Here is a 20,381-nt window from a genome sequence, read left to right as displayed (position 1 = left end):
GTTCCTGTTCTTTGTCATAATTAATAAAAACATTTTTAAAAAAACCCAAACCCGAAATGAAACAAACAACCAAAACCAGAAAAGTAGGAGAAGTAGTACTGTTCCACCTCACTGGTCTTGAGCTCCTTTCTTCAGGTTTGGGAATTCTGCCATAGGCATCTTCTGCTAGATGCCCAGTCTCTGGCCTTTTGGTAATTACTTAGTCAGCGTGATTTCTTGGTCTTATTTTCTGAATAGCGTCACTATATTCAGTTTCTTTTATTCTTTCTTTACTATGACTGTTCTTCTTTGCCTTCTAATTTTCAGCCTGCAGCTGAAATCCAACCGTGGATTACAGTAGTGGTGCCAAGACCTTTTAAATTGCATCCAAGTCCCCGGTTGTTCACAGACTCCCTTACAGATACTGGACAAGGAACTGGCCTTGAAACACCCTGAGAACCTGGCCTGTAAAATGGGAGTTACAGTACTTCACTACTAGCAGATGTGCATAACAACAAAAGTGCTTACAGAATACTATTATTAGATGTTTAACATGATTCTATGCTACACTGTATCCCAACAACCTCTAATCTTTTTTCTTTTTAAGCTCTTCCTACAGAGTTCAGTCCTTTCTTGAGGAAAAAAAACTCCTGAGTTCTATTCCTGTTGTTGCAGCTACCTGCTTCTTGCAAACATAAGTATTGTAGGTGTAGGCCTTAAAAAAAAAAAAGTGCTGATGGAAGTGTTCAGGTCTTCAACTAGTTCTCTGTCAAAGCCCAAAGCTTCTGCATTGCCTTGATCTAACTTCCAGTAGCTTTACTCCTCCTCATCTTCAGTGACAGTAACAGGTAGAAAAGTGATTGGGAAACTAATTGAGTTATGTTGTGAGAGTTTGTGCAGCCATGGTAGATGATGTTTTGTCTTTTGACTTGTCAGAAGAGAGCTTTGGTTTAAGAAACAAAGCCCTGCAAACATTGGTTCTTGCCACAAAGACTCCAGGACTGTGTGTGAAGAGGCACAAAATACAGTGATAGTGACCAGAGCCTTCCTTGATCTTTGTTTTAAGCCTGCTTTAGGGCACAAGACTCAAGATGTAGCGAGTAATAGTTCTCTTTTCCCATGCGTCTGTTACGATAGTAACTGTTTATGCTATTATATTATGTTATGGAGAAACATTTGAAACACATACTGTAACAAGTAACTTATTCCAAATCACCTTAGCATAAGTGATTAAGTGATGTCAAGCCAAGGCCAATGAAATCAGAAAATCAAACTGGTGATTGAAATCAGGGAAGTGGATTCTTCCACAGTGGGAACTGGGCATAATGGGAAGGGAAGGCTCGGCTAGTTCTGCCGCAGCGACTGGCTTCCAAGCTGCACTATGAGTGCTGCCAGGAACTAGGTAGAAACTTACATGTAAAATTAAAATTAAAATAATATTAAAATGTTTATGCAGAGCACTGTGGTATGTGTATTGTGTGATCTTTAGAAAGTAGTTCAATGTAAGACTACGAACCAACCCTAACTACTAGTAGTAATGTGGTTGCTTTATATGGTATAACAGAGTAGAAGGAAAGTTATTCAGACACCTGGGCTGTATTTTCATGTCATAACATTTTCTTTCAGGTTTAGGCTTAGGGTTAACTAAGTGCCTGCCTTTGTAATACTTTCATTCGGTTAAGTTCTCTATAATTTTTTTTTCTCTGTAAATTGTATTCTCCTAATTACAAGTGCAGCTTATAGTGATTTGTGTCTGGGAATGTAGACTAAGGTATTCTATCATTTTTCACCACTTCTCTACTTGGATGTTTTGTCTTCTCACCCATCAGTGTTTTGTTCTTTTGGTTTTTTTTTTCCAAAATATGGGCAGTGCTGACTCCTATGTATTCAGCTATAGGAAGCTGCAAGATTAGAAATAAACATTTTCAGTGTGCTACTTTGAAGTTAGTAGAAATAAGTCATAGACAAAGCGAAAAGATTAGCATGCTGTGGCTTTCATGACTGTAGAAGGTCACTAGATGGTGCAATTACTGCAAATGCAAGAATCTGGAATGGTAATAGCAATGGCTTGCTAGTATGGAACCTGAGTTTTGAGGCTCAGTTATTTTTCCCATTCTTTGCTATTTACATTGTGTATTTATTGGTCCTAGGGGTGGCTTAAACTGGTCCACATGGCTGTGGAATTTACAGCTTCATTCTTCTTTATATCCACAAGGCAAGCAAGCAACACTAGAGATCTCTTTCATTATTATGATTAGCTTTTGGTTTCTAACTGGTTCTGAAAAAAAAACCCCCACTTTTCCCCATGATCTTAGCTTCTCACAGAAACTAAAAAAATCTTGTGCCTTTAGACAGCTTTTAAGTTTATCCATTTTCCTTGTTTTCCCACCCTTCATTTTGACATATGAATACAGAATCAGCAAGTCAGAAAGCAAAATTCAGCTTTTGTGCTGAGTTTTCCATATGCAGGGTTCTCCACTTAAAAACATTTTCTTCTTGCACTTTAGAAATTGGATGGAAGGGTGTCAGTTTAATTTCAACTAAATGTATTTGGGGAACTGTTAGCTGGAGTAGGATACTTGTAAGCAATCTTCCTTAGCGTGTAGAATCGTATTTACAGCATAGTTTTTAATTAAAAGTTCTGTGTTTTACTTTATAAAAAAACCAAAACAAAAAAAACCTAAATCTGGTCTATAATGAACAATTTTAGATTTGGTAAAGGTTTTCACATATCATAAACTTCTTGCTGCATGACAGAGGAAAAAGTTGAGAAAACAGACTAGAATTGTAATGAAGCTTAACTAAAGCATTATTTGTTAGGTCTGGGAGCTGGTCATTACTTGTTTACACATTGCCCTTGGGCAAACCCCATGACTTGCCTTACATTTGTAAAACCACTTGGGATATACCTTTTTTTCAGGAATGGTAGTGGCTTATGAAACAAGAACTGAATTTTCAGGGTAACTTGAATAATTTTAAAACATCAGAATTCAGATTAGATCATGGTTACTTTTAACATGCTTTTTTTTTTGTTTTCAGGGATGTTTAGAAGGATCACAGCTGCAGCCACCAGACTTTTTACAGGAGATGGATCTGATGGTAGTTTCTATACCCTTGAAAGTTTGAGTGAGCTTGTTCAGTCCATGATTCCCACGCATCCATCTTTAGTTCTCCTCTGGTGTCAAATCCTGCTTCTTGTCAATTATACCAACTACAACTGGTGGTCAGAAGTACATCAAACCCCAAAGTAAGATTTGTTTTTGATCCCTAGTAGTAGCAGTGTGTCTCATTATATTTGTTAAAGTTATATTAAAACAAGCTAGCTGTTTTCTGCTAAGCCTGTCAGCCTGTTGAATAGTATTATTGGGATTCTGAAATAGATAGTTGTGCATTTACTTTATGTGTATACGTACTGTCTATTCTGATACCAGTCTGTCTTCCAAACTAAGGAAATGTATTCTGCGCTCAGTTGTTCCTCAAAAGGAAATACCAAGTAATCTCTCCACTTTTAAGGCAAGAATGTATCATGTTTATTGCTTTTAATTAAAATTATGGAAATAACTACAAGAAAATACTTAGTATTTCATGTTCCAGTGGAGACTTTGTATTTCACCTTTTAGCAAATAACCAGCCAGTGCAGATGATATATACTGTTGTATTTATGAAAACAGGATCTGACCAGTGTAAGTGTAACTACAGTTACATATGTTCTCTCAGTGGGTCTGTGTCTAAGTCTTATGAAAACACGGTATCAGCACCATGCTAATTCATTAGCATCAAGCGCCATAGTAACCTCAGTTAATGTTAGCTGTCTGAAATTCAGAGATTTGGTCTAAAATCAGAAAAGCATTCTCTTGGTATGAAGTTAGTTTATGCGACCTGTCAGGCACTGGAATGATTAGTCCTGTGGGGTAAGGTAGATATCCCCTGTGTGGGTGGGTATCCCTCTTTTAACTGTAGAGGGAGACCAACAACTGACTTGGGAGGCTTTTCTGTTGCTTATGGAGTGAATGTTAGGGAAAACTAATCTTGCTCTGCAACATGAGTGAATCAATTTGTGCTCAAATGTGACATTCTTGCCTCAGCTCAACCTCATGATGTGAAAAAATATTATTCTAATTCGAGGAAACATGAAATTATTTGGCATATGGGAGAAGTAGGGCAACTAAAATAGCTCGGGTGACATCTGCTATTTGTTGCAGTTATCTTTTTTTATTTACCAGTATCACCTCTGTTTTTTCTGGCTTGGGCATCACTTTCAATCTGACACTAGACTAAGTGCTCAAGAGCACTGGTTTGGCTTGAGAAGAAAATTGTTATCCTACCAGGGATGCAGTAGCCCATATTTTTCTTTTAAATAACCTGGTTAGTTCTTCAGAAGTTCTTCAGCCTGTCCAAGGAAGTAATAAGAATGGAACAAAAAATTGAATCTACAACCGTCAGAATGTAAAGAGCTGATTGAAGGCAGAGTGTCTGCTTCAAAGCAGTTTGGTGTTTGAATGAAGTTTCTAGGAAAATAAATATTATGTAAGCACATTGGTAGGATATTCCAAGCAATTTGATTATTAATGTTTCAGTAGCCATAGTAATAGTGGTAACAAAATCTAATGTGCTTCTTGCAGGAGACACAGTCTTTCAACTACTAAATTGCTTAGCCCTCAGATATCTGGAGACAGCGATGAATCTCATTCAGAATCTAAACGTGGTATGTGCAATCGAGAGATAGTGAGAAGAGGAGCACTCATTCTTTTTTGTGACTATGTTGTAAGTTATGAATTACGAGTTTTATAACTATAGTTTTGAGTTATCTTATTATACTGACAGTCTTTTATTAACTGAACCTGGTTCACAAGTGAAAAATGAAGACTTGTGAAATCAGCCATCTTATTTTCAGGTGGTGCTTCTATAAGCTTAGGTGTGACCTCATTTGGTGGGTTTTTTTTCCTGTTCTGAACAGAGAATTCTCTTGGCTTGGAAAGGATACCTGGTGGGTCATAGGGATATGGTTCCCAGCGGAGAATTCTTACTTCTTAGTGTGCTCCTAGCACCTCATTAGTGTTAGGCTTCCCAACATCAGTAGCAGTGCATAGTGTCTAGGAGACAAATTTCTGTCTCTGTACCCTAAGAGGAGAGGTTTTACATTCACATTTAACTTCTGTTTTGGCTTTCTAATGAGAGCAGTTCCTGTGGCTTTGGCCTCTTGCTGTCTCAATATTAACATTTTAGTTCACTGGGAACTTTTGAAGAGAATCTTCATGTAATATCTAGTATTGCACTTTGGTTTGCATTGCAGAGCAGTTTTGGGGCAAGCGAACTGCATTCTTTTCAGGTTCAACTGAACCAAAAGCTATGTTTAAGAAACACTTCAAGTACTAATGGATGTTCAGTCACTGGAGTCAGATTAGAGGTGGTCCAAGGTAAAACCATCCAAAACCTCTTTACTGGGAAGTGTCAGCCTCTCAGCATGACTGGTTAGCTCTGCAGCTGTTGCATTGCACTGCTTGTTGATACAGATATAGCCTCTGTAGGTTTAAAATTAATTATTGATAAATCTCTTCGGATTTGCTTTCCAGAAATTATTTGTGTTATGTTTAAGGCCAGTAGTAATAAGAAATCTTTAAAAAGAAGACTAAATGAAAATCATACTTTACAAGTCTGTGCATGTGCATGTTTATTTCAAACAGTATTTCTTTAAAAGTGGCATCTTTGAATTGACCTTTCTCGATTTACTTGTTTCTGGCCTGGATTTTTAGCGTTTCTTAAAAAAAATTACAAATTTGTTACAAATCTCTTCATTTGCAACAACAAGATCAAATGCATTTGGAATTTTTGTCACTATTGTGGCTTAACCCCCGGCCGGCAGCTAGGTACCGTGCAGCTGCTTGCTGACTGGCCCCCAACCCACCCCCTAGAGGGATGGGGATGAGATTTGGGGGAAAAGGTAAAACTTGTGGATTGATATTAGAACAATTTAATAATTAAAACTGAATAATAATACTAACAATTGTAATGAGAGGGGGAGAGAGAGAGAGAGGGAGAGGAATAAAATCCAAAAGGGAAAAAAACCCAAGTGGTGCACAACGCAGTTGTCCGCTACCTGCTGACTGCTGCTCAGCCTGTCCCCGAGCAGCAATGGGCAGGCCCCAGCCAGCTCCTCCCTGTTTATATACTGGGCATGACGCTCTATGGTATGGAATGTCCCTTCGGCTAGTTTGGGTCAGTTGTCCTGGCTGTGTCCCCTTGCAGTTTCTTGTGCCCCTCCAGCCTTCTTGGTGGAAGAGCCTAAGAAACTGAAAAGTCCTTGCCTTAGTTGTTTCTAAGTAATGCTTATAACAAAAGTATCAGTGTGTTATCAACTTTATTCTCATACTAAATCCAAACCACAGCATTGCACTGGCTACTGAGAAGAAAATAACTCTATCCCAGCTGAAACCAGGACAGTCATAAAAATAATGATGGTGATACTAAAATACAGCCACTGTGCCATTATTCCAAACTAGCTACCAGAATTTTATGTGAAAAATTCATGTTGTGTCAAATAAAGTTCTTGGTAATTAAACACTTAACATGGGTATTACTGGAATCAGATTTTAATTCTTTCCCATTTAGTGTCAAAACCTACATGATTCAGAACACTTGACCTGGCTTATTGTAAATCATGTTCAAGACTTGATTAATCTGTCCCATGAGCCTCCAGTACAAGACTTTATTAGTGCTGTTCACAGGAACTCAGCAGCCAGTGGTCTCTTCATCCAGGCCATTCAGTCACGGTGTGAGAATCTTGCAGCTGTAAGTTTAACTTTTTGACTTTTTTTAAAGAATAAAGTCACTTACACTTTAGCATAAGTTTAACTGATAAGTATGCAAATTCTGACATTTCTGGGTCATTTATCAACTTCTGATTTTATTTTTAGAGTCACTTCTTTAAAAATGCAACAATATATTAGCAATTTTAGTATCAGATGTGTTCCAATCTATCAAATCTATGAATTCAAGTAGAGTTGGTTAAGCTGCTTTTCTTCCTTTCTGGGTATTAACCCCACATAATATCTGAAGGGTAAATTAAACCTGTAACCTATGTCTTTGATTTCAGTGTCTTAGTAGCGTAAATAACAGAAGTACTAACTACAGGGGCAGGAATAGGAATTAGTCCATCTTCGGTAGGACCTAACAACATGAAAATGATCTGCAAACTCTGCCTTCCCCGTTGATTCGCCCCACAAGTTGTAGCCTCTTGGTGAGGGAAATACTGCTTCAGAAATTCAGTGTATGATTTCTTTTGATTATTTTAGGTTTCAGATTAAAAGGCATGAATGATATTTTATAGGGATGTAAGGTTGTATGCATCCCTCTTTATCTTGAGAGCTCACTAGATGGGAAATGTCATTTGCTGGGTTTCCTCTAGAGCTAATGATGGGAGATGCTACCATACCATGAATAGCCTGGTAACATTTCCTGTTTTCCCATTGTTTGTGCAAGTCTAGTGCAACTGTATTAGTGATTTAGGCATGTGAGTAAAACACTTTAAAGGTGAACGAGATTAATCTGGGCTTTAGTGTCTGAGGTAGAATGAACTAAAGGTGTTTGAATGGACGATGTCATTCTGTGAAACGTTTGGTGATGGTCAGAAAAGTCAGTGAAATTAAAATAGCTGGTATTTACAGTCTACTCTAAGAGAAGATTGGTTCCACGAGTCAAACTAGTTTGTCTTTGTGTTTCTCCCTTTAGATTATTAGTGATGAATTGGTGCTAATAGTAAAAAAAATCTAAACATTTCTTTGCACCCTGTTTAATCCTGAGTGGCCATTGCTGTCTCTTGTTTTGACTGTTCATGCCCCTACCTTCTTCCAGCAAGGGTTCAAGCTTCTCACTATTTTCAGAGCTTTCTACAATTCCACTTAAGTCTTTCTAGCTTTTTTCCCTAGAAGCTTTGCTCCCTACTTTTTGCTTACTCTTTGTAAGAGTAAGCTTTTACAGTTAAACATTAAACAACTTAATGTTCATGTTAATTAAATAACCCAGTAACTCAAACCTATTCATATATAGATGATTATATTGATCAACTAGTCTGCTAATAGTTTTTCTAAATGCCTTTCCCTTTAGCTTGAAGGTCTTTGTATTCCAACTGATTGCCTTTTTTTTTTTGTGTGTGTGTGTGTGTGTCTGTTTCCTGGTTTGTTTTGTTTCAACATCCAGCCCACAACTCTGAAGAAGACTTTACAGTGCTTAGAAGGGATACATCTCAGCCAGTCTGGGGCTGTCTTAACATTATATGTTGATAAGCTTCTGTGTACTCCATTCCGTGTGCTTGCTCGCATGGTTGACACACTGGCTTGCCGTCGGGTAGAAATGCTTTTGGCTGCAACTTTACAGGTAAATATATTTCATTTGTAAATAAGATTGGGCAGTGCTAGCAATATAACCAAGTGTAATGATTTTGATTACATCAAAATACAATGATGTTTCAGTGATTTCATTAGAAAGGAATCTTTTTTACGTAACATGTAGGTACGTGATTGTTTACATTTCACTTTATCAGCCTATAATTTTCCTAACCTGTTCAAAGTACCTATGGGTATTTTACTTATTTCTGTCCTGTAAAATTCTTGTGACTCTTTCCTATAGAACAGTATTACTCAGTTACCAGTAGAAGAACTGGATAGAATTCAGGAATACCTTCAAAACAGTGGATTAGCAACAAGGTAAACAATATGAGTACATGTTAAAATGCCAAACTGTTGTTCTAGTATTAATTGTATTAACTTTTTTTACTATGCTTTGTTTTTTTTCTTAAAGGTAAGATAGTGGGTCCTTTTTGGAGGTAGAATAGGAGTAAAGCCTCTCTTATGAGATGCAGGCATATTCTGGCACAAGAATATGTAGTGTTTGCTGGGTTGAATTTGCAATATACTTAAGAATTAAAGCAAGCTAAAGGCTTGAAAGCATAAATTATCTCTCCCACATCCCACTCAGTATTTAACTTTTGAGAGACAGCAACCGCAAATTAATTCCTTGACAAAAACAATTTTACTGAAAACAACTTTATTTTCCTCAAACTTCTGCAGAATTTTGTGCGTCCAAGCTGGGTGTGCTTGTGTTTTGTGGTGGCTTTACACCCCCCCACCCCCAGATAACTGTGTTAAAACTTGTAACTGTTTAGTCTCCTGTTTAAACTGCTGTTACAACAAGGAGAAAATGGTTCAATATTTTTTGTATTTAATGTTGGAAACAGCTTCATTTACTCTTCTTGATGTCATTGCTGTTTGAGAGTAATATATGTTAACTGAAATAAGGAATAAGTAGGGGGAAAGTATCTAAAGCCCAAGACTGCAGTAGATTGATAGGAGTGTGCCGTCGTAGGTAGCGTTACATTTGACTTCTCAAAAAACCTACAGAAGCTCAGAATGACTTTATAAAAGTTCTTGATAGCAGTAATGGGATCAAAAAATGCCAACCAAACAAAAAATATAAAAACCTCAAACTCTTGACACTGACATAAAACCACAAACTTGAATCCTTAATATATTGGTGGGGGCAGGGAGGGGAAGGAACAGTTTTAGTGGATTCTTGTTTTGTATCTGTTACAATGTATTTGTCTGCAATCAAAGAATCTGTACACTAACTTTTGATTCTTATTATTAAAAGAAGTTACTGTATAAAGAAAATGTAACAGCTTGCATCTTATGCTTAAGCATGTACAGATTAAATCTTTATTGTTGATGGTGCTGAGTTCATTTATTTTGGCTACTGATAGCTAGTGACATTTACAGTTTTGCATCATACAACTGTATATATCCAACAAAGTACATAAGACCCTACTGCTTTTCTCTCCCAGGATTAGAATTAACTCACTGGATGTCTTTGTATTTTTAAATTACTTACAGAACTGAGTAAATAAGCTCTCTGCTGATGTGTTCCTCTATTTTCAGACACCAAAGACTTTACTCGCTCTTGGACAGGTTTCGTCTTATGGTAGCACCAGCCACAACTAGTCCTTCACCTCTGGTTACCTCACACCCACTAGATGGAGAAGACCAACCAGCTTTAGAGAATGTAATTCTAGACAAAGTAAGATTATATTTGGAAAGTGTCACTAAAAGTGCCTTGGCTGTAAACAAGCTTTGCTCATTACAAAATATTTAAATACAGGTTATTTGTACTATGCATCAATGTTCTCGTCATCGTCAATGAATCTCACATATAGGTCACTGAATTATTTCGTGTGTTGGCTGACTGTTGAACTTACGATGAATAATTAGGATGTGCACAGATGTTTATGTTGATGGTGCTATGAAAAAAACATCGTTTTTCTTTGCATAAATTTAATGGAAAGATTTACCTAAGATTCAGTAGAGACAGGTATCTCCTCTTTTTTTCTTGATGTGTTTACTGCAGTGATCAGTTTTATTCATTTGCTGAAAACTCTTGGTTGACTCTTGGAAATAAGATTTTACTTCTTGATTTCCATTTCTCAGCTTTGAATTACTTTCAGAGAACAGTCATGACTACTTAACTGTTTCTGTCTTTCATGTACTTAAGTGTGTTTATTTCAAAGTGGAGTGGGAAGCTAACAGCCAGCCTTTTGGGGCCTGTGTCCTCCTTTCTTTCCAGTTTATCCCATGGCACAGAGAACATCTTCTCAGTCCTTTGTGTTCTACAGTGATACACAGTAATAGGAAATTTTTGTAACTGAGATGACAAAATTTACTTTGTTAGCTGACAGTTTGGACGACACTGGTATATAGTTGAGGAACCCATTGACTTAGAGAGAGATTGAGAACTACTTAACAGGAGGAAACAATGTTTATGCCCAGAAACCATTTATCTGTAGTTTTCTGTCTTCAAATTAATGAAAAAAATCTCCTTCCTCTGTCACTGTAAATCCTGCACAGAGTAGATTTTGTGTGCTTCCTCCACAACCTCTATGTAGTTCATAGAGTCATAAAATGTCTCAAGTTGCAAGGGACCCATAAGGATTGTGAAGTCCAGTTCTCTGTTCCTTGCAGGACTGCCTAAAACTAAACCATGTGACTAAGATCATTATCAAGATGCTCCTTAAACTCTTGACAGGCTTAGTTGCATTCTAATTAGTATCAGCAAATTCAGGATGTCCAGTTGAGACAAAACATAGAAAAGGGATAACTGAGCCTTTTTATATTCCTTAGTAAAATTAGTTATATTATGAACCAGTTCCTGTAGTCTCATTGCTAATAAGGAGTAAATCTGTGATGATGTATGATGGTCTTGATTTATTTCAAAATGTTTATCTTCATCTGCCATCTGCTGATCTATTTGAATCTGAAGACTTTTCCTTGGTTGTAGTACTGGGGTTTTTGCTTCTGCAAAATTATGTTTTTGTGACTGTTGAGCATTCCATTTTTTTTCCTAGATATTCTCCTCAGCTTTAGGACCCTAATACATACGTATACATTCAGCTTTTTTCCTCCTTTTTTGTCCAGACTCTATGGAAATAGAGAACTTGCCAGTGAACATCCATTGGTCTAGCTTGTGGTGGTCCATTCACCAGTTGTCTGTTTTGCCTAGCTTTTTTCTTTGAGGTTTTGGGGTTTTTTCCATTCATGGACCACAATTCAGTGCCAATGAGCAATTCTCTCCCTGTCTCCTTGAAATGTATTATTTTTCTGAAAATAAATATGTAATAATTTTTTTTTCATTATTAAAGGACTGGTACGTGTCACTAGTGAGGTCGCAGTGTTGCATCAAGTCTGACTCAGCACTGCTAGAAGGCGCAGAGCTGGTGAATAGGATTCCTCAGCCTGACCTGAACTCCTTTATGACCAGCAAGGTAACTTCTTTGTCAGATGAAACACGGTCAGCTGAAGAGGCTGTAATTATTTCTAATGTTCTTATTGGTAATATTAATAGATTATATCCTTAAATGTTAACACTTGAAATTCATATAGTACTGGTAGTTAGTTCAGTTCTTGAATTTCGTTTGACTTTGGAAACTTAAAACAGATACCTTTCGTTTCTGTGGTCTAACAATGATGCTACTACTAACTTTCCAGTAGTACAGGTTGGGTGTATAGAGTGAAAGTGAAGGTTGGTTTATGTATTGCAGTCACAAAAATCTATTTTACCATTTTACATAATGTTCTCGTTTTGCCATACAGTCTCTTACAAGGCCAGATGCTTCTATAACCTTTAAAATACCTGTGCTAGGTAACTTGCAGTATGCCACTAACAAGCCACAGGTAGTAAATCTGGCGTAAAGGACAACTTGTATCTATTACTTTGTTTTCTGAGAATGTATTTTGTTCTGCTGATATGCAGAAATAATAGTGGGAAATTGTTTTTAAAATATTTGACTTAATTGTTTGAAAACTTATTTCTTGAAGATTCCTTGTATATAGATCATTCTTAAGCTTTATTCACATATTGTTCTGAAAATCTGGAATAAGCAAATTGATTTTTATTTCTGGTACAGTAGTGTTTGGAATTTAAATGTGGAACAAGTATGGGCTTAATGATCGTACTGTTACACCACAATGGAGTAGAGATCTTAATTAACCAACTTGTTATTTAATAAACTGTTAATTTACCACCATATTTGTATGCCGCAATAGTACTATCAGATATTTAGCTTCTCTTTAAAGCAATTTCTTAACTTTTTATTTACTATTTGATTTCAGGAATTCAACCTCAGCTTGTTAGCACCTTGTTTAAGCCTGGGCATGAATGAAATCTCAAGAGACCAGAAGAGTAGTTTCTTTGAAACAGCTCGGAGGGTAACTCTGGATCATGTGTCTACCACTGTACAAAACCTTCCTGCCAACCACCAGGTTTTTCAACCACTCCTGCCAACCGAGCCATCGGCCTACTGGAAAAAACTAAGCGATATCTTTGGTAATAGAAATAATGGTCTTCTAAAGTTTATTATCTCCTCTGCAAAGGCACTTTACAGATGTCTTGTGAATGAATGAACTTACTATTTTAAAAAATGAAGATATGTGGCATAAATGTGCTAATTAAATAATTCTGAAAAAACATTAATTGAGAGGGGCGGAAAATTTGAACTGCTAGATTTCATCCAGTCTTATTTTCTAGGAGATGAGGTGATGTACCAGTCTATGATGACACTTTGTCGTGCACTGGCTCAGTATTTGTTGTTACTCTCAAAACTACCAGCTGGTCTCCGTGTTCCTCCTGACAAAGAGGATGATATCCTCAAATTTGTAGTTATGTCAGTAGAGGTAAGAAGCTGCAGCATAATTAAAGATGTGATGAAATGTTGGGAGAGGGAATGACTTTGACTTAAACTGGTCCTATTGAGTAACTTCTGATCTGAGCAATTTTCTTGTCTTAACTGTAGAAATTTCTTCTGTGGTTATTTTTTTTGATCTGTGCTAGTAAATCAGATGGGCTTATGTGGGATAAGGGCAGCTTTTTACAAGGAGAGGTTGATTGAATGAAGGAATGATCCTGGCATTTGGGAGAGTGGCCCTGCACTGGTTTTTGGAACACTAAATAAGCAATATATAATGCTCATAATTTTATTGTATTTAAAATAAATTCTGTTCTCAGGAAAAAAAGTCAGTACAGCTTGCTAGTAAAACTTATGTATTGCTGAGTTAAAAAAAACCAACAAAAACCCAAACAGCTTTGGTTGTAAGCTCTTCTGTTGTGAGAGTTTGCTGTTAATGAGAAATTTTTATTTTTGCACAGGCACTATCATGGCATTTAATGCATGACCAGATTCCGTTAAGTGTAGATCTTCAAGCTGCTCTGGATTGTTGCTGTCTGACATTACAGCAGTCTAGTCTCTGGAATTTGCTGGCTTCTGCAGCTAATGTGACATATGCTTGCTCCTTAATTAATTGCATTAGATTTATCATAGAAGCAGGTGAGTCCAATTTGAACAGCTACGAGAAAATTTTCTTAATAAATTGTCAGTCATCACTGATCAAATGCTAGGTGTCTGGAATATTTCCTCTGAGTCCTTTTTAATTATTTCTTTAATTTATTTTTACTACTTTAATTTCTCATTTAAAATTTGGTGTTTACTTTTGAACTTGGGAGATGCCTTGAAGATGTTAAGTATTTGACTTAGTTTTGAGGAGAAACATGGAGTACGAGATCTGTAATGGCTGTATCTTTTAAATATTTTTGTCTAATTCAGTTGCTGTTGAACCTGGTAATCAACTTCTCAGTCCTGAAAGAAAGAAGAATACTTCAAAAGGCTTAAGTGAGAGTGAAGTTGATTCAAACACACAGAGTAAGTAAATGATGAATTCCAGTTTTGCCTTAAACTTTCACCAAAGAAATGTTTGTAGGTACCTTTTCCATTACTATTTTCTTAACAATGATAGTTCCTTACTTATTTTTTAAGTGTCTATTAAATATAAATTGACATTTTTTAACAGGTATAGTTGTTTTTTTCTTGCAAGTTAAGTATCAATGCAGATTCTTTTGGAGGATTCTGTTAGTTGTGCAGCATGCTGCAGACTGACTTTTTAAGTGTTGTGGGATTTTTAGATTTCGTGTGGGAGAGGTAGGATTGTCAATATTTCTTCTGAAGAATGATAGATTCATTATCTGTCCTTCTACAGTATGGAAGCACTATGTTGAGGGGAAGGTCAAGTCTTCTATATCCAGTGGTGCTGGTGCAGTAAGATACCACTTCCATCCACAGAAATTACCTGCTTGTCAGATTTAGCATAGAGGCAGCTGTGGGACTGTTTTCTCATAAGACAGATGAGTTTGATCACTTTGAACAGAGCATTTGTGAGAATTTAGTGTGGCATGTTCTTGCTTTGGTTAGAAATTGAGCTGCCCTGCTGACAGCCCTCAGATACTGGTAATCTCCAGCACCGAGACTGGCAAACAGCCTGCAGGCTGTTGTGGGGAGGGTGATAGTAGCTGAAATATTGTAGAGTATTTCTTTGTATACATCCTTATTACGGTTTTGTCCTTTTTAGTCGACATGCTCTTTTATGAAGCATTTCTTGGTTTTCTGTATTTTTAAAATGATGTGGCTTTTGATTAGATTCATAAAACTGAATTTCTTTCTCTCCCAACAAAGAAACCAAACACATTACTGCGGCTTGTGAAATGGTAGCTGAGATGGTGGAATGTTTACAGACTGTCTTGTCACTGGGGCACAAAAGAAACAGCAGTATCCCAGCATTTCTTACTCCTGTCCTCAAGAACATCATCATCAGTTTAGCAAGGCTGCCTCTAGTGAACAGTTATACAAGAGTACCTCCCTTGGTATGTTCATTATGCTTTGTTTTCAGGACTTTAAAAGCTTTTGAACAACATTTTGAAAACAAAACGTGGTGCTGCATCGTAACTTTTACATTAGTAGGACTTCAACCTTTAGCTGGTTTGATGAGCCAGTTTGTCTTTTTAAACGCTGAGTAGCAAAACATTGTAGAGATAGCAAATAAGAGTTCACTTTGGAAGCAGAGATTTGATTAGAAAGGAGTCTAGTTGCTCCTTACATTTTCATTTGAAAGAATGTCCAGCTGGTAGTTTAAGAAAGGAAAAGGAAGCAGTGAATCGGATGCTTTGTTAGGGCTAATATTTCCTCCTGCTCAGTGGGACTGTTTACCCTGGAAAGAGTGCAAAATCTGCACTGCTACTTTGACACCTGAATTGACAGGTGGGTTTTTTTGTCACGCCAAGCACCACAGTGATGCAGCGGTGCTGGGGTGTCTGAACTGACTCAGGTTTGTGTGTGGTACTATACCATGGTATACCATGTGGATACTTTTGGATTGTGTATTACTGATCTTGGATCTTTTGGACAAGGTATTTCAAGCTTTCTTTTTGGCTGGCGTAACATGGATTTAAGAACATCTCATGATTACCTCCATGTATTGTTACTACTGTGAAATGTCTTCGTTTTGATAAACTTCAAAACCATTCTTGGGAACATTTCTAGGTGCTTATTAGGGAGAGAAAAAGAGGGTTTCCTGATAATGTGCAAGGCCATATCTCCAGTCTTTCTCTGTTTCTTAGTACTCTGTTTTTGAGCGTATGTCAAAAGATGCTAATTGTATTTTTTTGGATTGAGATTTTTTTTGCCCACTCTTGGATGTATCTGTGCTTTTTCAGGTATCAATAGTATGTGAACAACTTTTCCTGAATTACCTTTCAGAATCATTTTTACATAATCTAGGAGTCACCTAGCAATTAAATCCTAAACTGAAATATATGACAGGAACTTACTTGCTTTTATACACGAACTTGGACAGTAGTACTGAATAATTAATTTCTCTTGAGAAATATGCAAAAAAACCCCCCTCACCCCAAATTAGCAATGCACTGTAAAATTTGTATTAGCTGTGTTAGATATTTAGTCTTTCTCTAAGCATTTTTGTATTTGAAGAATTACTTTTTTACTGATGTCTTGTTGCTTTTGAATGGTGCATATGTATTTATAGCTGTCGTGTTAGTACTATTTCTCTTTTGGACGAGTAGACTTTATATTTCTTCAGGTCTGGAAATTAGGCTGGTCACCAAAGCCCGCAGGCGACTTCAGCACAGTTTTTCCTGAAATCCCAGTAGAATTTCTTCAAGAAAAAGAAATCTTTAAGGAGTTCATCTATCGCATTAATACACTTGGTATGTACAAAATTAAAAATTAATACAGTTGGCTGTTATTGGGCATTCACCTGTGTTGGGAAGTTACTCAATAACTGAATCTGGTACTGTTTGTTTACTTCTGTTGCTAATGTGGAAGAGAAATACTATTTCAGAGCAGGTTAGTAATTGTGCTGCAATAATTCTTATGTTTTGTTCAATGAAGGGAAAAAATTATAGAGATAAAGCCAAAAACTATTCCAACTCAGGGAGGTGCTTTCGGTGTGCTCTTAAAGTGGCTGCTTGTTTACTGGAGCATACAGTTGACTATGTTTGAGAATATTTTGCTTCCCCATCCTTTTTTTTTTTTTTTTTTATTCATGTATAGTGTATAAATAGAATTCAGTGCGACACTCAATATTTTAAATGAGATGCTGTCACTTTAAAGCTTCTAGATATGTCAAGGTTTACTGAAGAAGAGAGCACTGGGGCTTATGAGTTCAAGTCTTTATCAATAGATGAGCCTGTCAAGGGTAATGCACCAAATTTTCCATATGCGTATGCAAGTTCTTTGTTTTGGGGTTTATTTGGTGTTTTTCTCCCTCTGATCTATGGGTTAATATTTGATTGACTTGTGGTGTGGCACTGATTTCTGTTTGATCACTATGATGCCTAAGGTGACATTCACATTTTTGATTCTTTATATTAGTATAAACAGCAAGGTATCATTCAGGAATCCTCTGCAATCTTTTATAGGTAAAAATCTGTTTGGAAAAACTCTTTGAGAAGTGCTTGAATTTTAATGCTTATTTCTAGGCAATTCAGTTATTTTGCCTTTAGGGCAAGAAGATTTCTTGGGTCATTATGGGATCTCCATGACTTTCTTTACCGTGAGAACTGGACAGTTTTCTGGGATGATTTTGTGTGTTGTGAAAACCTGATAGGTCTTGGTGTTTTGGAAGTGGACAATGAAATTATTATCTAAATGGTCCTGTTCAGGTTGGGGTTTTTTTTCATACATTTGAATAATACGCAGAACCCTTCTAAAAGCTTCATCACTTCCTAAAACAAAACAGTTAAATTTAAAGCTGTAGTGGTTACAAAAAATGCCAAATTGAATAGTAAATGGTATGAAACTAAATCAGTGGGAATGACGTACCATTTTTTTGATGCTGTTCCATGTTTAAGTTTGTATTAAGACATGAATGGCTATCTCTGAGTGTTTCCATAGGATGGATCAGCCGTACTCAGTTTGAAGAGACTTGGGCTACTTTGCTTGGTGTGCTGGTAACTCAGCCTATTGTAATGGACCAAGAGGAGAATCAACAAGAGGTAATGTTATGCACTGAATTATTTTAATTAAATCTTAATTAAACTAAGAAAAATGTAAAATTAATAAACCTGTAAAACAGAAAAGTAGTGAGTGAAACTAAGAATTTATTTCTGTTTTGTATTTCCTTGTCTTTATATCCCTGTGAGTTCAGACACATTCATCTTCTGGCTTAAAACTTCTTCAAGCATGTAAATAGTATGGTAAAATTCTAGTGAAGCTGTTTCAACTTTATATTGGTACATCATTCAACATACACCAGTTAAAAGTGTGTTGATTGGATTTTTGGCTTTAGGCACAATAGGAATGCCAAGAACTTGAGAGAAACGACGTGTGAGAGAACGGTGCCTTTAGGAAATATATAGTTCACTGTGACTAATATCTATTAATTGCTATTATTAATGTGCTGTCTAATAACCAAACCTCAAGGGGATTTTCTTTGGTAAGATTTTTCGGTAAGATTCTTGAGTAGGAATGAGTTGACCTGGAGATGCATACTCATGTCTTTCACTCCCAGTTGTAGGCTATATGTATATTGGATATCTGGGCTTCTAATTTGGATGCCTCGGGTAAGCATTCAAAATTCAGTGGAGGGCATTTGGGGATTAGAGCTAGAGAAATTTATCTATAGCAAAAGCAATGATGAGACTGTTACAGTTCTCTTACACTTTTACAGTGGTGCTAAATACTGAATGTGTAGCATCTTGGTTTAGAAGAAACACTGGATGCATGTGGATAACGATGTCCAGAAAAATGCTGCTGAAAATTCATAAGGTTGAGTTGTGTTCCTAAACAGGCAGTTACCAAAAACAATCGTGTCCCTCTCTGAAGAGTTTCCAACTCGGATTTTATCTTGTTTGATGCTTTGTTTCAACAAGTAACTAATGGGTAGATCCAAAGAAAGCAACTAAACACTTTGAAGTTACAAAATTGACATCTTGAGGTTTTTAATGGTGTTGGGATAAGGAGAGGATGCATTCAGAATGGCTGGAGATGGAAGGATTGTTGCTGTTACAGTCACAAGCTTTGTGTGCATTGCTTATGTCAGTTAGATTTCTGGATGGGAAGAAGTCTAAGTGTCAGGCTTACTAATGATAATTTAGTGGAAGGTGACAAATTGATTTTCAGGTCTTTCAGGATCCTTTTTTTTTACAATTCAAATTATAGTAAGTTCATTTTACAGGAAGATACAGAGGAGGACCCAAATTAATGTTCTTGCAGTACAAGCCATAACTTCCTGGTGCTGAGTGCAATGACATACCTGTTGCAGGCAATCCAGCAGTTAGCTGTTTGGAACAGCAGCCCCGCAACAAAGCTTTAAAAGCTTGGACACAAGGTATTTTTTCACTTGTTCTAAAATGCATAAAAGTTACAGTTGTGATAATACACAATTACAATTTCTAATCCACCTGTAGCAATAATATGTATAGACTATTTTCTAGCAAGAGTGTATACAGATAGATCTGTTTATGTAGAAGTTACATGGACTTAGCATCATGCACCTGCTGAGTTAAAAGGCAGTATCTGGAAAGGACAATATCTTACGAAAAACTAGTGAACAGAGTGCAGAACGTATTTCTTGACATTTCTCAGTTTTAGCATCCCTGATAATGAAAATAAGCATAGACACATAACGCTGTAGAGTAAGCTAGTCAGAATTGCACAAAATGTTAAAGGAAAAATCGCTTAAATTGATTTCTGTTGGGCTTTCAGGTTTGGGAGGAAGCTAAGTGTTATCAGGGGAATTGTTGAACAGGAAATCCAAGCAATGGTATCTAAGAGAGATAATATTGCTACTCATCACTTATACCAAGCTTGGGACCCTGTTCCATCACTTTCTCCTGCTACTACAGGTAAGTGCCTGTGTGCAGGGGGAAGGGGAGAATAAATTTCTTTTATGTTTAAAAGTGGAAAAGATACACTTAGGAATTTATTTGAAATCTAGTTTGCAGGAAATGAAGCCATTTTCACATCCACTTTGTAATGCTTGTTTTAAAACCTTCTGTTTTGTTATAGGTACTCTTATCAGCCATGAAAAACTCTTGCTGCAGATCAATACTGAGCGAGAAATAGGTGATATGGATTATAAACTGGGACAGGTTTGTTAAAACCTTAACTCTGAACTTCTTACATTTCTTCTAGTTATGAAAATTCAGTTAAGAGGCATTGCTTAACAACAGATGTAAACTAAAAGGTCTGAGTGGTGCAAGGTAGATCATAACTGGGTGACTCAGTCAGCTGTAACACCTCTCATATACTTTTTGTTTGTATGTGTGAGGTCTACCCCTGAGCCAGCTACTGGGCAGTACTTTTCAACACTGTGCTAAAGGGTCCTTGTAGTGTTAGCTTTCACTGTAACGATGGGATTTTAATTTGCTATTGCATGCTTGCTATAGTCTGTAGGAAATGAAAAATCACTGTATCTGAAATAGCAGAGTAATGTTTGATTTAACAATGTTGTCCCAGTGTAGGGACATAAATTTCACCGGATGATGTTAATTAGAAAATTAGCACTACATATGGT

The 20,381-nt window shown here is 36.7% G+C and overlaps 1 protein-coding gene across 1 annotated transcript in view; it reads left to right on the top strand.

Annotated features, from left to right (window-relative positions):
- The window catches only part of HTT (huntingtin), an 84,524-nt gene that overhangs the window by 51,808 nt on the left and 12,335 nt on the right, over positions 1–20,381 (top strand). Inside the window, 19 exon segments of the mRNA XM_037385890.1 lie at positions 3,019–3,226; positions 4,602–4,743; positions 6,589–6,768; positions 8,176–8,352; positions 8,605–8,681; positions 9,909–10,047; positions 11,663–11,785; positions 12,633–12,846; positions 13,048–13,193; positions 13,666–13,843; positions 14,120–14,215; positions 15,023–15,210; positions 16,443–16,569; positions 17,759–17,864; positions 19,053–19,097; positions 19,099–19,178; positions 19,181–19,193; positions 19,571–19,710; positions 19,874–19,956. Of these exon segments, the coding sequence (XP_037241787.1) occupies positions 3,019–3,226; positions 4,602–4,743; positions 6,589–6,768; positions 8,176–8,352; positions 8,605–8,681; positions 9,909–10,047; positions 11,663–11,785; positions 12,633–12,846; positions 13,048–13,193; positions 13,666–13,843; positions 14,120–14,215; positions 15,023–15,210; positions 16,443–16,569; positions 17,759–17,864; positions 19,053–19,097; positions 19,099–19,178; positions 19,181–19,193; positions 19,571–19,710; positions 19,874–19,956 (2,462 nt within the window).

The sequence above is a fragment of the Falco rusticolus genome, chromosome 1 (assembly GCF_015220075.1).
Source record: "Falco rusticolus isolate bFalRus1 chromosome 1, bFalRus1.pri, whole genome shotgun sequence".
Lineage (NCBI taxonomy): Eukaryota > Metazoa > Chordata > Aves > Falconiformes > Falconidae > Falco > Falco rusticolus.
This window is presented reverse-complemented; position numbering and strand designations above follow the sequence as displayed.